The sequence below is a fragment of the Mus musculus genome, chromosome 2, assembly GCF_000001635.26.
Source record: "Mus musculus strain C57BL/6J chromosome 2, GRCm38.p6 C57BL/6J".
Taxonomy (NCBI): Eukaryota; Metazoa; Chordata; class Mammalia; order Rodentia; family Muridae; genus Mus; species Mus musculus.
Window position 1 is genome coordinate 130,664,689 of NC_000068.7, and position 17,327 is coordinate 130,682,015.

Sequence of the window (17,327 nt, forward strand, 5' to 3'; positions counted from 1 at the left end):
GGGCCTCAGTTAACTGAAGAGTCCCTGATGCCACATTTGCTTGCCATCCCAGTGCTCGGGAAGTGGAGACTCGGAGACCAACATTTCAAGGTCGTCTCTGGCTATATGGCAACATGGAGGTCGTCTGCATTTAATGACGCTGACTGCTCTTCCAGTGGGCCAGGGTTCAGTTCGCAGCACCCACATAGTGGCTTACAACCTTCTATTACTTCAATTCCAGGGGACCCAAAACCCTCTTCAGACCCTCTCGAGTGTCAGGCACGCAGGTTATACACAGATATGCATACCTGCGAAACACTCATACACGTCAAATAAGTGTTTAAGAAAAAAAGAAAGAAAAAGGAAGAAAATAGTGGGGCGAGTAAGTAGGGGACTAAGCTGGGGTTGTAGATTAGTAGTAGAGCACTCATGGCCAAGGCCCTTAGTTTAATTTGGAGCACTGAAAAATGCAACGTGTGTACGAATATCTTATTAATACTGCAAGTTAGGCATCCATTGTATTACTTTCTGTAAATGTGGAATGTTTTGTAATTTGTTTCTCAATGTTGATAAACCTAAGGCCTTCCAGGCGTCAGGCAAGCGCTGTTACGGTAAGCTTTATCTCTAGCACCTACGTTCTTTCCGTATATTTGGAGATTTAGATCCATGTTCGGCTGAAGGTTGAGGCTTTGCTGGAATTTTATCGCAGCTGCCCCCCACCTTTAGTTGTTTGGTTTTGTTCTGAGACAGGGTATCTGGTAGCCTAGGCTGGCCTTGGACTTGGTGTATAGTAGATGGTGACTTTAAACTGATCCTTTGCTTCTGCCTCATAAGTGCCTGGATTATATGGGAGTACAGGTGTGCACCCTGATGTCCAGACGCTCCTCCATCTTTTGAGGATGGGTTGTTTTGTTTTAGTTCTTTGAGCTCTCATTATATGGCCCTGCCTGGCCTAGAACTCAATATGTACACAAGGCTGGCCACAAACTTAGAGGGATCTGCTTGCCTCTTCCTTGGTTATAATTAAAGGCATGTGGCACCACAGACCTGCCTGGCTCCTGAATTATTATTATTTTTTTTCCGAGACAGGGTTTCTCTGTGTAGCCCTGGCTGTCCTGGAACTCACTCTGTAGACCAGGCTGACCTCGAACTCAGAAATCCACCTGCCTCTGCCTCCCAAGTGCTGGGATTAAAGGCGTGTGCCACCACACCTGGCTGGCTTCTTAACAAATGTTATTTTATATGTGATATATATATATATATATATATGTATATTAATTACCTGGCCTATATATGTAATATATATGCTTATATGTGATTATATATATATATAAAATCTAGTACCTGTTCTCTCTCTCTCTCTCTCTCTCTATATATATATATATACATATATATATATATATATATATATATATATATATATTTGTGTGTGTTTGTGACTTCTTGGATGTTAAATGCCTCAGCTTCTCTCTCTCTCTCTCTCTCTCTCTCTCTAACCTTTGCTTTAAAAACCTCTACTTCTCCACTTTTCTGAGGATTCCCTTTAACTTCATGAAAGAGAGAGACAAGTGACATGCAGGAAGGGCCATGTTACTCAGCCCAGCCTTTCCCAGCCAACTCTAATGAACCACAGGTCCTCAAAAAATAACACCATCGAGGGGCAGTGAAGAGGACACTATGATCTGTCTCCAAAGACACTGTATACAGCAAAGCTTCTGAATTGTGTAACACGCAATATTAAGGTCACGAGCAAAGATTTGAGGAGAACATAGCTTTGGCTACTCTGTGAGGACAGCTCTAGAGTTTAAGAAAAACTCATTAGTGGGCTGGGTATGTGGCTCAGTGGTACAGTGCTTGCCTAAGTCCCATAAGCCCCTTAAGTAAGTTGCATCTATATAACAATACCCAAGGCTGTACAAGGTTAATAACATTAAGCTAAACAGCCAGGCTTGATTAGGATTCTATTGTTTGTGTGTGTGATTCTGGGGGCCAAACCCAGGACCTTGGTCATGCTATGCAAATGTTCTACCATCAAGCTACATCCCTGACACCATATATAGCCCAGGCTAGCCTTTAATTCATGATCTTCCTGCTTTAATCTCAGTGCTGGGATTATAAATGGCCACACTTCCAGCTAGCACCCTGTACTTTTGTTTTGTTTTTTGTTTTTCGAGACAGGGTTTCTCTGTATAGCCCTGGCTGTCCTGGAACTCACTTTGTAGACCAGGCTGACCTCGAACTCAGAAATCCACCTGCCTCTGCCTCCCGAGTGCTGGGATTAAAGGCGTGCGCCACCATGCTCGGCTTTTTTTTTTTTTTAAGATGTTTTTTATATGTATGAGTGTTTAGCTGCTCGTATGTGCGCTGCATTATATATGCCTAGTGCCTTCAGAAACCAGAAGAGGGCAATGCATTCCCAGGAACTGGAGTTACAGACAACTGAAAACCACCATGTGGTGCTGGGAACACAACTAACTCTGGAAGAGCAGTCATGTACTTAACCGCTTGGCCATCTCTCCAGCTTGAGCTTACAACTTTCAGAGAACCTAGGCTCAGTTCCCAACATCCACACCAGGCAGCTCAAAAGCACTTGTAACTCCAGTTTCAGGGAATGCGACACCCTCTTCTTGAAGGGGCTCATGCACTCACAGGGTAGGGCTAAGAGGGTCACTCATCTTCCTTGGTGTGTTCCCAATGCAAAGGCTGAGGTGACGGAATAGAGAAGGGATAGGGTTAGCTGGGCAAGAAAAAAGGAGTCGAAACACTAGCTATCAAGCCTAACACGTAAAAGACTGCTTGGTTATGCTGTCTTAAGTTCGCAGTGAGGTTCGGATAGACTCCCAGGCTTACAGCCCTTGTCTAAAAGATAGTCTTTCTCAACAGAGTTGGAGGTGCCGGAGGGGCGCCACCACAGCCGACACCCGTCAGGGCGCGGGTTCTTGGCTCCCCGGAGTTGCTTAGCAGAGGATCTGCGCGCTGATAGACCTCTCCACCCCTCAGCGCGTCCCAAGCGCCTCAGACACAGGCTGCGGGATGCTCATCTGCCGCGGCTGCCACCTCCCGGATGTTGGCAGCAGTAGCCGGAGGCAAGCTTCAGGCATCCGATAGGGCCGGAAACCGAGCTACCTACTTCCGCCTCCGGCCGGAAGTACCTTCCCGGCAAAGGGTTACTGGGCATTCTGGACCGTAACCCTCGCTTGCAATGGCTGCGTCTTTGGTCGGGAAGAAGATCGTGTTTGTGACGGGAAACGCCAAGAAGCTGGAGGAGGTGTTGTGGGGTGTGGAGACTGTCTCGGAGGCGGGTGGTGATTGGGCTGCTGGGCTTTCACCAGGGATGCACGGGAGAGAAGGCGGGAAACGAGGCTACGAGTTGTAGCCTCGGGGAGTGTGGGGTTTGCCCCTGGCTGTGTTGAAGGTCTGGGCTTGGGGAGAGACCGCCGTGGAGTGTGGCGCCTTGAGGGTCAGAGGAATTTTTTTTTTATATATATAATCATTATTTTGGAGATAATGACTCGTGTAGTCCAGGCTAGTCTGACCCTGTTGTGTAGCCAGAACTGACTTTATTCTCTTGACCCTCCTGGCTTCCGAATTCTGGGGCTGCACGCATGCTCCACCTCACGAGTTTTTTAGATGAGCTGGTAAAGTCAGCAGGCTATAGGAGCTGGAGTAGTGACATGTGTGACAAAGATAAATTACCCCTGAAGCCCTAGATTTTAAACCTGAGTTCAGACACCTCCCCTCCTGAAAAGCAGTGTGTGTGTGTGGGGGGGGGGTAATGGAGGGATGTTGATCCAAATTGAGTATAGTTCCATCTACCCTTCCATATCTGAGATGTGTAATACCTCATAAGAATCATGGCTGACATGAATGAGGAAAGGCACTTGCCAGTCAAGACTGACCTGAGTTCAATCCCCAGGACACATGGGAAAGCCAGATGTGTGTAGCAGCACACTTCTGTAACTCCTCAAGATGGGAGGGAGAGGCTGAAGAATCCTCAAAGCTTGAAAGCTAGCCAACTTGAGGTACCCATAGCAGCAGAAATGCTGCCTACCAATTCACTGCATTCTTAAACTGAGGACAAAGGGACCTTTAATCCAAGTTACACCAGGCAAATGTTCCTCTTTCTGCCATTTTTTCATGACAACCTGATAATCCAAAACTGGCTATAGTGAACCTTTTATTCTGCTTGCTTTGGGACATAAAGCTAGTCTAAAAGTATGCTTGGCAGCGCTTCCTGAAATGAACACATCTCAGTATGTGTTTTCCAGAATCCCATGCTGTGGTCATCATATCCTCCTCCATCTGCCTCTCTCTAAAGCATGAGGCACTCACAGGCGTTTCTTAGTAGGGTTTGGCACGGTAGCTCTGACAAGGTTTCACTTTCTGGGAGAATAACACTGTTGTGTTATAGATAAAAGTCAGCAGTAGAAAGACTCGGGTTTAAAAAAAAAAAAAAAAGAATCATGGCTGACCACAGTATAACAAAAGGCAGGTTAACAAAAGAAAAATGTGACAAGTTTGTCAAAACTCTACATGCTACAGCTTTTAGAACAAAGACCCAGAGGCTTTATTTAATTTTCTTCTGACTTTGGATCTAACCCAGGACTTAAAGCCAATGATTATCTTCCTCCTTATTCCCTCGTGACAGAGTCTCAAACCTAGAGTGTGCTCTTTGGTGGGGTAGCAAGCTCAAGCAATCCGCCTGTCTCTGCCTCCTCCGGGGCTGAGGTTACAGGTAGCACGACTGTCCCAGACTTTTATGTGGTGCAAGGGACCAGAACTTAGGTCACCGTGCTTGTGTTGGCGAGTGCTCTTCCCATTGAGTCACTACCACAGCACAACATGCCCAGTTAAAAAATTAACTTACTTTATGAGTTTGCATATATGTCTGTGCCTGTGGAGACCTGGAGAGGGCGTTGGATCTGCTGAGACTGGAGTTACAGATGGTTGTGAGCCACCCTGTGGGTGTTAGGAACCAAATTGGGGTTCTCTGTAAGGGCAACAGGTGTCCTTAACCACTGAGCCATCTCTCGAGCCCCATGTCTCCCCTCCCCCATCTCTTGAAAAAGGGACTCTCTACCTGAGTTGGCCTTGAACTTCTGATCTTCCCTCCCTTTAACCTGCCTAGGGACAAGGATTTGGAATGACAGGTGCAGCACTTTCCTGACTGCAACTCAGAAGTTTCCTTCCACCTCCCTGCCCTTAAAAAAGTATTTTAATTATGTTTATGTGTTGGGGGTGGGGCATGGGGCCAGAGAGTGGCTTTAGGAGTTGGTTCTCTTCTTGCACCATGGCTTACTTGACAAGTTCAGGCTTTCAGGCCTGTGAATGCAGTAAGGGCTTTTTACCTGCTGCACCATCTTGATGGCCCCCTCCCTCCTTTCTTTCCAAGATAGGCTCTTGGTGTACCGCCTTGGCTGGCCTTGAACGTACAGTCTTCCTATGGAAATAGAAATAATAGTCTAATGTACAAAAAGAGCAGGACTCGGTGGTACGTGTTTCTAATTTTATCATTCTGGAAGCTGAAATAGGAGGACTTTGAGTTACATAGTGAAAGCTGGTCTCATAAAAGTTGTGTGTGTGTGTTGGGGTGAGGGGCAAAGTGGTAAAGTTCATGCCTTACACCACAGAAACACAAAAATAAACTATATTGAGGTGTAATTTTCAAAACAATAGCTTTGCACACCTGGTTGCTCACCCACTCTAGCCCCTGATTTGTTGTTGTTGTTGTTTTGTTGTTTTGTTGTTTTTTTGAAACAGGATTTCTCTGTATAGTCCTGGCTGTCCTGGAACTCACTCTTTAGACCAGGCTGGCCTTGAATTTTTTTTAAAGATTTACTTATTATTATATGTACGTACACTGTAGCTGTCTTCAAACACACCAGAAGAGGGAGTCAGATCTTGTTACGGATGGTTGTGAGCCACCATGTGGTTGCTGGGATTTGAACTCTGGACCTTCAGAAGAGCAGTCGGGTGCTCTTACCCACTGAGCCATCTCACCAGCCCTATTTTGAATTTTTATTACATATTTTCTTTGTTTACATTTCAAATGTTACCCCCTTTCCTGGTTTCCCCTCCCAAAGCCCCCTATCCCATCCCCCCACCCCCTGCTCACTAACCCACCCACTTTCCTGTCCTGGCAGCCCCCTACACTGGGGCATCGAGCCTTCACGGGACCAAGGCCCTCTCCTCCCATTGATGTCTGACTAGTCCCTGATTTTAATAGGGTTAAAAGTCACTAGGAAGCTACGCAGGATGGCTCGTTCCTGTAATGCTAGTACTGAGCTGAGGGGTGAGTCCCAGGCCAGCCAGTGCTACACAGTTAAAGAAAAGTTCAGTCAGGCATGGGAGCTGCTGCTTCAGCCTGGCTTGCTGTTCCATGGGGAAAGCGGTGAAGGTCAACGGGGGTTAGTGAAAGCATAGAGCAGGGTTCTTTGCTGTTGGCTACTTTGGCTAAGCCTTGGTAGAGAGCACTGAAGTGAAAGGGTATTCTAGATAAAGGGTGGGCAAGGGAAAAACGAAATGGAGGTGGGAAGGGATGGAGTAAGGAGAAGGCATGCTAGTTCAGCGGTCTCTGAAAGCTGAGGTGTGGCTTATGGGCCCAGTTTGATAAGCTTTAGAGGACTAATGGGGACGCTACCTGATGAGACAAGTGGGTGGCACCTCACAGTTGCTGGGAATTAATGGAAATTGTTAGCAAATGATGTGACACGTGTATTTTATCTTGGAACAGGTCATTCAGATTCTCGGAGATAATTTTCCATGCACTTTGGAGGCTCAGAAAATTGACCGTATGTTTCTGTTTTGTTACATTTTTAAAAGTGGCTTGATTTGTCTGTCTTCCTGTGTCCTGACTCTGTATATCTATCTGTCTGTTTCCCTGATAAGTGCCTGAGTACCAGGGAGAACCGGATGAGATTTCCATACAGAAGTGTCGGGAGGCAGCTCGACAGGTACTTAGCCTTTGTGGACTCCCCCACCCTCATCCTGTCTTCTTGTGGCTCCTGGGGCCTGTGCCTTGTGGGAACAGGCAGAGAATAAAATAGTTGTGGCTTGCCCAGCGAGACTGCTTCAGTGGTGACTTGGAACACAGCCTCTTCTGTTCCAACTCTCACCTTTCTGAGTCTTACATCCATATATTCCAGCCATACATTTTCCTTCTACATAGCCACCCACACACCACACCCCTGTGTGCACAGAACTGGGAAGGAGCACACTATGGAGAGTCAGCCTCCCTAGATGATTTTCAGCACTTCATTGTTCTTTGTTGAGCAAAAATTATCTTTCTAATGCTTTGATCTCTAAATAGAAGACAGAGAGCTGAGTTGTATGGCCCTTGATGGACCTATAACTGCCCCAGCCTAGTGACTCAGGGTTGTCTGTGTGTTACAGGTGCAGGGCCCTGTCCTGGTGGAAGATACCTGTCTGTGCTTTAACGCACTTGGGGGACTGCCTGGCCCCTACATGTGAGTACTGCTATGCTTGATCACCTTTACCCCTGGAGGATCCCATCCGCAAAACTACCAGCATAGTAAAATGATGAGTTACCTGATATTATGGGCCATTCACTGTCTTGGCATCAGCACCAAGGAAGGATTGAGACTCCCAAAGATAGGGCTGGAGAAGTGGCCCAGTTCTCGAGAGTTCTTGCTGCTCTTCCATTGGACCCAGGTGTGATTCTTAGCCCTAAATTAGACAGCTTACAATTGTCTATAAGTTCAGCTTCATGGAATCTGATGCTTCTGGTTTTCTTGGGTACCTGTACACACACACCACAAAATTAAAAATAACATAAATCTTCAAAACAAGAAAAGAAAAAGAGCTGGGTGTACTGGCACACACCTTTAATCCCAGCACCTAGTAGGCAAGAGACAGGCAGCTGTCTATGAGTTTGATGCCAGCCTGGTCTGCATAGTGAGACCCAAGGCTGTTAGAGCTACACAGTGAGACCCTGTCTCAAAGAATATAAGCGATAGGGGCCTGGAGAAAGAACTCAGTCTTGAAAAGTGCTTGTTGGTTGTCATGACGACTGAGTTTAGAGTCCAGCATCCATATCCAGCTTACAGACTCGTGTAACTCCAGCTGCAAGGGACCTAGTACCTCCTGCTGGCCTCCACAGGTACCTGTACATATGTGTGCACATACGGCCACATAGATATGTACATGTACATACACATAAGTAAATCTTTTTTTTTTTTTTTTTTTTTAAAGATTTATTTATTTATTATATGTAAGTACACTGTAGCTGTCCTCAGACACTCCAGAAGAGGGAGTCAGATCTCGTTACGGATGGTTGTGAGCCACCATGTGGTTGCTGGGATTTGAACTCCTGACCTTCGGAAGAGCAGTCGGGTGCTCTTACCCACTGAGCCATCTCACCAGCCCCACATAAGTAAATCTTAACGAGGGGCTGGAGAGCAGGTCCAGCTGTTAAGAGCACTGGTGGCTCTTATAGAGGACCTGGGTTTAATTTCTATCACCACATGACAGCTCACAACCATCTGTAGCTCCCTTTCTAAGTATTCTAACATCCTTTCCTGCCTTCTATATATGCATGCACATATATGTAGGCAAAACACTGATATACATAAAGTAATAGAAGGATATCAGAGGTGGGTGAGGATGTAACTCAGTTGGTAGAGTGCTTGCCTTTATTGTGTAATAAAGCTCTGAGTTCAACCCGTAGGCCTGTAGTACTTAACTGGTGAGCAGGAATGGTTGTGCATGCCTAAAATTCTAGCACTTGCAAGATGAGAGATGAGTGGATCAAAGTTCTGGGTCATCCTGGGCTACATAAGGAGTTCGAGGCCAGTCTAGGCTACATGAGATCCTGTGATAAACCAAGCAAGCAATCAGAGAGACAGAGTTTCCCTTAATTATGAGAATGTGGTTATGTAAGTAAAATCGAAAAGTGGCACCTGCCCATTTCAGAGATGATATGACATCCTGGCCTGAGTAAAGCTTAAAATAAAAATTGCTTACTGCCTGTTTTGCCAGAGCTGCAGTGCACACAACACATCTGCACGCTCCACAGCCTCACCAACATTTGTGACTCTAGTATTTTGCAGTTTAGGGAGTGTGAAGTGTTACCACTTCTTGGTTTGACTTTGGTTTGTTTTCTTGAGTGTGTGCCTCACTCTAGCCCAGTCTGGCCTGAAAGTTGCTATGTAGCCCAGGCTTGCCCAGAACGTGTGGTAGTCCTCCTGCTTTGGCCTAGATGTTTTTCTAGTCACCACTGAGGCTGTTGCCTTCCTTTGTTTATTGAGCCTCCTTCCTGTGTACTGCTTGTCTGGCTCTACTTTTTCTTAATTAGATTCATATTTCTCTCTTTTTCTTGCCTTTCCTTGTGTTTCCCTGGCTCCCCTCCAGCCCCCTGCCCTTCCCTTGCTTCTCTTTCTCTGTACTGCTGAGCTAGACTCCCAGTCTTTGGATATTTTCTTAGTTTTGACTCAAGACATGGCTTTCCATTTCTCTTGCTCCTGGGAGCTCTGATCCCTGTTGGGTGTAGGGCAGAGCAGGTGATGGGAGGATTCTGGTCTTGGTACCTGACTCTCCATTCTTTCTTTTGCAGAAAATGGTTCCTACAGAAGCTGAAGCCTGAAGGTATGTATCCCTGTTGTTTCTTTTCAGGGCTCTTTTGGGATTGAGTCTGGGAGTAGCTCCCGCTTAGTAATCAGTTGCTTTTGGCCCTGCCATCAACTTCTACTTTCTTCTCTGTTTACACACTGGTAGCCAGTAGCTCATTCTTTCCCTGTGCTCCAGAAAGCACTGAGGTAGAGGGCTGGGATAGGTGGTAAAAGCTTTGAATTAGTTGGTGCTGGCTATCAAGGGACTTGACATTAATGACTGCTTGTGGTTCTTTGCTTCAGTCATGGCCTAGCCTTGCCTTCAGTCTAGGAGTCTATATCTTCTCACTCACTCAGGAATATATGCCAAAATGTCCCACGGTAGTGCATCCTATAATCTCAAAAATAAAAAACAAACAAACCCCAAAACAAAAAAACTAAAACAGGCTGGAGAGATGGCTCAGTGGGTAAGAGCACTTGTTGCTCTTGCAGAGGACCTAGGTTCAGTTCCCAGCACCTACAAGGCTGCTTACAACTGCCCATAACTTACTTTAGTTCCAGACAGTCTGGCATCTTCTGGCCTCTGTGGGCACCAGTGCATGCTTATATATATATGCATGTGTGTGTGTGTGTGTGTGTGTGTGTGTGTGTGTGTGTGTGTGTGTGTGTGTGTGTGTGTATGTATATGTATATATATATATATATCCAAAAACACTTACACATACATAAAAATAAATAAATTCTTAGAAACAAACAAAACCATTTTGTTCTTTGGAACAGTCTTATGTTAGCAAAGTATGGAGACACATGCCTGTACTAGGGAGGCTCTCAAGTTTCAGACCGGGCTACAAAGCAGGAAATTGTTTTTAAAACAAAATTCGAGCCAGGCACGGTACTCTAAGGCTGCATCGTAGGAGCTGTAACTAGGATCAGAACTGTGGCTCATCCTTAGCCATAAGCTAAAGACTGGTCTAGGCTACCCGAGAGCCTGGCCCCAGCAACAGAGGCTTGGGATGTAGTTCTATTGTCAATGCTTGCCTGGCATATATAAAGTTCTGGATTTATTGCCGTGTAATCCAAGTGCCATGACCGTGACGCATACCTGCAGTTCCAGCGGTCACCGGGTTGTGGCAGAGGGTCTTGTGTTCCAATAAAGCCTGGGTTACAAGTGAGTTCAAGGCCAAGCTAGGCTACATGAGACCTTGATGTCAACAAATATTTTAGTTTGTGTCAGAGCCTGAAGAGAGGCATCAGTTCCCCTTTGAGAACCAGAATGCAGCCTTTCAACCTCCCAGCACAATCCAGTTTGGAGAATCCGTCCACATCCTTGGGTGTCTGGGGTAAGGGTGGGGACTGGACAGCATAGATTCACCGAGCCTCTCTATGTGCCTGCAGGTCTCCACCAGCTCCTGGCCGGCTTTGAAGACAAATCGGCCTATGCACTCTGCACATTCGCTCTCAGCACTGGGGACCCAAGCCAGCCAGTGCTTCTCTTCAGAGGCCAGACCTCGGTGCGTACCCACCTGAACAGTTCTGCAGGTCACCACGGGATGCTGTGGCTTGAGCAAGTGGCTCATGATCTTCAGGAACAACAAAACAAGACACTAAAGCTAGCGGCTTGCTGTGAGACAAACCCAGACACCACAGTTAGAAAGATGTTAGTCCCCAAACATATTTGACCCTTAACCTTATATATTTAGATCTTGCCATTGTAGGTTCCGATAAGATGCGGATGCTTAAACAGAAGGTACCTGCTCTTAAAGCCAAAGCTACAGGCCAGCTGCTGAGACCACCTTGTTCCTCTGCCAGGGCCAGTCTTCTTCCCACTCAGGGTTTTGGGACAGAGTCTCGTGGGTTTCAGGTTGGCCTTGAACTTGTGTGGCTGAGGTGGACCTTGGGCTTCAGATCCTACTCCTTTACTTCCAAGTGGGGGGTTTAGTTCTATGTCATCTTGTCCACTCTGCAACACTCTCGTTCCCCACTACCCCCATTTTGGCTTTGATGCAAGGTCTCTATTAATTAGGTCTCAATGTCCTGGAACTCACTCTGTAGACCAGGCTGGCCTTCAACTCAGAGACCCGCCTGCCACCGCCTCCGCCTCCTGAGAGTGCTGGGATCAAAGGCGTGTGCCGCCACCACGAGGCTCTTTCTGGACTTTTTTGATCACATAGAATTTTAAAGTTTTGTGGAGTTGGAAGAGGAGGTCTGAGCCTTTCTGTGCTGTGCAGCTGTTCTCCCACTGAGCGTCTTCTCCAGCCCAGAGTTTCAGTTCTTCACTTCAGCCGTTCAGCAACCCCAGTGTTGCCTGTCAAACCTTAGGTTTTCCTGGGGTTCACCAGACCACCAGTACCTAGTCAGGCCAGTGCCCCATCTGCCTTCCAGTTTGCTCTGTGTCCCTTCAGCCCAGATAAAACCTAGTTTCCCAGTTGGGGCTGTATAGACACTTTATGTTACTGTTGGGTGAAAATTCTGGATAGTATTAACAAAAGAAAGCACACAGAACACAAAGCAATCTTTTGTCTTTTAACTGTTTGTGTGTGTGTCTGCTTATGGTTATGTGCACGTGAGTGTAGGTGCCCAAGGAGGCCAGAGGCAGCACATCCCTGGGAGCTGGAGTTACAGATAATGTGAGCTGTCAGATGGTTCTGGGAACTGAACTCTGCTCTTTAGAAGGGCAGCAAGTGCTCTTAACCACTGAGTCATCTCTGCAGCCCTGACAAATCCATCCTAACTATTGTTCAGTGATTTGTACAGTAGTATTAAATGCATTTGCAGTAGTAGTAAATACTGGGTCTGCAGAATGTTTTTGTCTTACAGGTCTGAAAGTACCCAATGAATAAATCTCTTTCCTTCCTCACCTAACAGTCACCATTTTACGTAACACTTCTAAGAGTTTGTCTACTTTACTATTATTGGTTTTTATGTTTTGCATATGGATATTTTGATCTGTTCACCACATGTGTAACTTGGTGCCCATGGAAGCCAGGAAGAACTTTGATTCCCTGGAACTACACTTAGGGAGGTTTGGAAACTGTCCTGCGGGTACTGAAAATCAAACCTAGGCTCTCTGCAAGAGCAGCCAGTGCGGTCCCTTCTGATCTCTGTTCCAGCCGTGGCTGCTTAACCAGCTCCCGACTCCTCCACTCCTCCACATGGCCTTGACTTCCTGTCCTCGTTCTGTTCTCGCTCATTGTCTTTGGTGTGCTTGAGACACGTTGTTCACAGTGGCTCATGAGCAGCATTGTCCTTGTGATAGCTGTTTGCCTATAGCATCTGTTACAGGAGGGGAGTCTGGGTGTCCTGTGACCTCGGGCTGAGAACGTTGACAAGTGTAGGTAAGGCTCAGGGACTTCAGTCACATAGCTTCCACTAGCGAAAGCATCATTTCCTGTTGTCACTGTGTAACTTGGCACTTATTTATGGGCTTAATCTCCATTATTTATAACCTCCCTTGTCACTGTCCTGTGTCCTCTCTCCTCCCCCAGACCTACCAGGTGCTGGGATATGAAGCCAGATACTCTACATGGTAGGCACACCCTCTACCATTGAGCTATGTTCCCGACCGTTTTGGCTGGTTTTTGTTTTGAAACAGTCTTGCTGCTGCCCATGCTGGTCACAGATTCACCATGCAGCCCAGGCTGGCTTTGAACTTGTGTACCCCTGCCTCAGCCCAGGGCCTGGGATTCAGAAGCAGGCCACCCATGCTCTAGGTTAGTTTGTCTTGTTTTGTCTGAGATAGTAGGGGTGCTGCTACTGCTGGGGTCTCATCTCAGCTAACCTAGTGCTCCACCCTGAACTTCACCCCTGATCCAGGCCAGACTTTTACTTGTTAAATTGGCATTTCATGCCACTGGTTTGTCATCTTTGTGACATTTTCATGTTTGAGTTTGTGTGCCCCGCCCCCTCCTCCAACAGTCTCCCTGTATAGTGCTGGCAGGCCTGGAACTTGCTCTATAGACTAGGCTGGCCTTGAATTCTCAGAGATCTGTCTGTCTGTCCCCGAATGTTAGGATTACAGGTGTGCACGGTGTGCCCTGCTGGCCTTGAGGTCTCCTTGCCCTTCTGTGTGCTGCTGCCTCCCAGGAGCTCATTTGCAGGTGTAAGGACTTTATTATAGGCAGTCACCCGTAGCTATTCACAGCCTTAGTGCTGAGGATAGCCTAGAACTTGGGGGTCTCTACTTCCCAGGTGTGAAATCATAGGTCTTATGCAGCTAGGCAAGCACTGTGCCTCCCAGCTACCTCCTCAGCTCGCTTCTGTTTTGAGAAATACCGTACAGAGTTCAGGACCCTTACCTTCCTGTTAGCAGATTTTCTGAAAGTTTTTTTTGTTATTGTGTGTATGTAGTGTGTGTCTGTGTGGCAGGCATGCCATGTTGCATGTGTGGAGGTCAGAGGTTGACTTTTGGGAGTTGGTTGGATCTAGGGAGTGAAAGCAGCAAACACCGTTAACCTGCTGAGCCATCGTGCCAGACCGCATGTTTTCTGTCAGATTTTCAAAGTTGGTTCTCCTTTTGATAATCTGTAACCTCAGAGGGTTATCCCAGTGTTGAGTACTGATGGGCAGTACTCACATGCAGAGCTCCTCTTCACAAACCTGCTCTGTAGCCTTTCCTTGAATATGAGAGCACACAAGAAGATGTCTGGAGACCAGGGGACCACCTGATTGTTGTCCATTCTGTAGCATTGGTTCTTTGTTTGCACATTCTCACCGTGTAAACCAGGCTAACCTTGGACTCAGAAAGGCCACCTACCTCTGTAGTCCTAGCTGTCCTAGACTCACTCTGTGGACCAGGCTGGCCTCGAACTTGCAGAGGTCTGTCTGCCTCCTGAGTGCTTGGATTATAGGTGTATGCCATCACGCCTGGCTTTTTCTGTTTTTTTAAAGACAGGATCTGGCTTTGAAGTCCTGACTGGCCTGGTAACTTAGCCATCCTCCTGCTTCAGCTTCCCCGAGTGCTTTGATTACAGGCTCGCCCCATCTCGCCAAGTTACCGCTCCACACTGTACTGGCGTCTTAACAGATTTATAGGCACTGTGACTAGAGAAACTGACTCTAGTCTACCACATCTCCAGTTACACTCTTGTCCTCCCTCTTTCAGGGACAGATTGTGATGCCACGAGGCAGCCGGGACTTTGGCTGGGATCCCTGCTTTCAGCCTGATGGATATGAGCAAACGTAAGAAGCCCAGATTTCTTCTGTGGTTCATAGGCTTGGGTGGGTACTTTGCCCGTGTGCGGTCACGTGGATATGGGTGAGGCAGGCACCTCTTCCAGCTGAAGCCATGTCTGCTGGAGTGGAGACGAGGAACCCAGGTTACCTAGTCCATGGCAGGGCGGCACAGGTATTCTAGGTTCAGCTCCCAGTTCCCGTGTCGTGGCTGGTTGACTATCATTCTCCCGCCCTGCCTATCAAGATGTATAAACCTTGTGTTTTATGATGACACTAGCTCCATCTGGGCTGGGAGAATGCACACCTTTGTAGCTCCAGGTAGACACTTGAAACCCATACAGTAGAACATGTTCTTACCACTTCACATTCACTGCACCCTCTTACTTAGACATATTTGTCCATAGCCATAACAGGACCAGGATTCTATGTTCATGGGTGTTTTGCCTGTGTGCATGTCTGTACACCAGATGTGTATACTGGCCGGAGGTCAGAAGGCACTGTTGGGTCCCAGGGACTGGTGTTATAGCTGTTGTGAACCAATTTGAGCCATCATGATCACTGAGCATCTCTGCAGCCCAGTTTATTCAGTTGTCATTAACTTAGCCACATGTAGCTAGTTCTGAAGCCTGAAGGCAGGATGTGACCTCTCTCCTCTGCAGCAGTGTCTTCACGGTGCTCTGAGGCTGCGGTTGGAGCTGTCAGGCTCCATTGCCTCCCATAAACACTTACCTCATTCTTGTCCCCAGCTTCCTTAAGAAGGACACAGCAGAGCTGTTTCGGCTTCTCTCAAAGCCCGTTCCTTTGAATTTAGAACTGTCTGATTTAACGGGCTGCTAAGCTGGTGCCCACTGCCTGCTTTCCTAACTTTCTCCTGGTGAACGGCCATTTGCTTGGGCTCAAACATGGTGTCTGTCTGCCCTTTGTCTGTTCACGGGTTCTGGATATAGTTTTTACCTTCAGGGGGACCCATCCCCACCCCCACAAATAGATTCATTAAGATTTGGGCTTCTTCCTATGCAGGGCAGAGGGGGAGGAAGGACTGATTGTAGGAGCCAGAGGGGACAGGAACACCACAAGGAAAAACACAGAATCAACTAGCCAGGGTTTATGGGGCTCACATAACTGAAGCCTAACCTAGGTTCTGTATGGGTCTGAGCTAGGTCTCGGTATATGTTATGGTTGGATAGCTTGATGTTCCTGTGAGATCCCTAACAGTGGGGGTGGGGTTGTCTCTGACTCTGATGCCTGCTCCTGGGACCTTTTTCCTCCTACTGGGTTGCCTCGACCAACCTTAGTATAAGGGGATATGCCTCATCTTACTGAAACATGATATACCATGTTTGGGTAATATCCCTGGGAGGCCTGAAGGAAGAGTGGATTTGGGGGTGGATGAGGGACTGGGAGGAGAGGAGAGAGGGAAAACTTGGGATGTAATATATGACAGAAGGATAAATGAAAAAAATTTGGATTAAAAAAAAAAAAGATTTGTGTTCCAGGGAGACAGTTGGGTGCCTGTCCCCCAATACCTGGGTTCCCTGTTTTCTGAGCTGCTTCTCTTTCCTGTTAGGTATGCAGAGATGCCAAAGTCTGAGAAGAACACCATTTCTCATCGGTTCCGGGCCCTGCACAAGCTACAGGAGTACTTTAGTGTGGCTGCTGGGGCTGGTGACCACTAGCGCCATGGGTAGGGGCTAGTGCAGAACTCCCTAGGAGGCAGGCACTCCTGTGAGGCTTTCTCTGGGTTCCCCTCTGCCAGGAGATCCAGGCAGCATCAGGAGCCAGTTCTTGGAAGAGCAGTTGGCTCTGCATAGGGGAACTCTGAGCCAGTTGATACTAAACTCTTGTCCCTTGGATTCAAGAGTTTCCTTTGACCAGGCATGGTAGCGCACACTTTTAATCCCAGAATTTGGGAGGCAGAGGCAAACAGATCTTTGTGAGCTCAGGGCCAGCCTGGTTTACATAGTGAATTCCTGGATAGCCAGAGCTACATAGTGAGACCTTGTCTCAAAAACAAAACAAAGAAACCAAAACAACAACAACAACAAAAAGTTGTTCTTGTAGCCTCTGGCTCTGGGATCCTGGGAAAATTTTGGTTGTTTGTTCTTATATGGTTGAAGGTTTGGCAAAGAAACACACAACTTTTGGTTTTAGAATATAGCAAATGTAAATTCTAGAAGACTTTCCAAAATAAATGGTGTGTCTGTTTTGAGCCCTGTCTGTCTTGAGTTTCCTTTGACCAGTGTTTGGAGGATGGTGCTGTATAGGATGCTCATGGCTGGCATACTCTCTACGTGAGTTCCTAGAGTGTGAGTCACGGGCTGGCCTCTTTTCTATGTCAGATTAATGTGTGTGTGTGTGTGTGTGTGTGTGTGTGGCTGGCAAATGACCTGAGTTTAATTCCCAGAGTCCACATGAAGAAGGAGAGAACTGACTGTGACCTCCATATGTATGCCATACAATGTACCCCCCACCACCACCACCTATACAAGTAAACGTTACAGACTTCTCTGTCAGCAGAAGCCCTACAGGAATCCTGCTTAAGCTGCCTTGTACTGAGATGTGCATCCCCTCTCCCGACCATTCCCTGGAAGGAGCGTCAAGGGCCTGTGC

General features: G+C 47.1%; 1 protein-coding gene across 3 annotated transcripts; it reads left to right on the top strand.

The window, feature by feature from the left end:
* The first annotated feature begins 3 nt into the window (after positions 1-3).
* On the top strand, positions 4-16,926 carry Itpa (inosine triphosphatase (nucleoside triphosphate pyrophosphatase)). Of its 3 annotated transcripts, XM_017315731.2 has the most exons (9): positions 4-361; positions 2,863-3,247; positions 6,713-6,770; positions 6,868-6,932; positions 7,372-7,445; positions 9,551-9,582; positions 10,941-11,056; positions 14,647-14,723; positions 16,285-16,926. In XM_017315731.2, exons 2-9 carry the CDS (start codon positions 3,182-3,184, stop codon positions 16,391-16,393), a joined length of 597 nt encoding a protein of 198 aa, XP_017171220.1. In that variant the 5' UTR covers positions 4-361; positions 2,863-3,181; the 3' UTR covers positions 16,394-16,926. The 3 variants fall into 3 exon arrangements, with proteins under 3 accessions (XP_017171220.1, NP_080198.2, NP_001349577.1); NM_025922.3 differs by lacking the exon at positions 4-361 and having other exon boundaries at positions 3,114-3,247; NM_001362648.1 differs by lacking the exons at positions 4-361; positions 7,372-7,445 and having other exon boundaries at positions 3,114-3,247.
* Positions 16,927-17,327: the final 401 nt, after the last annotated feature.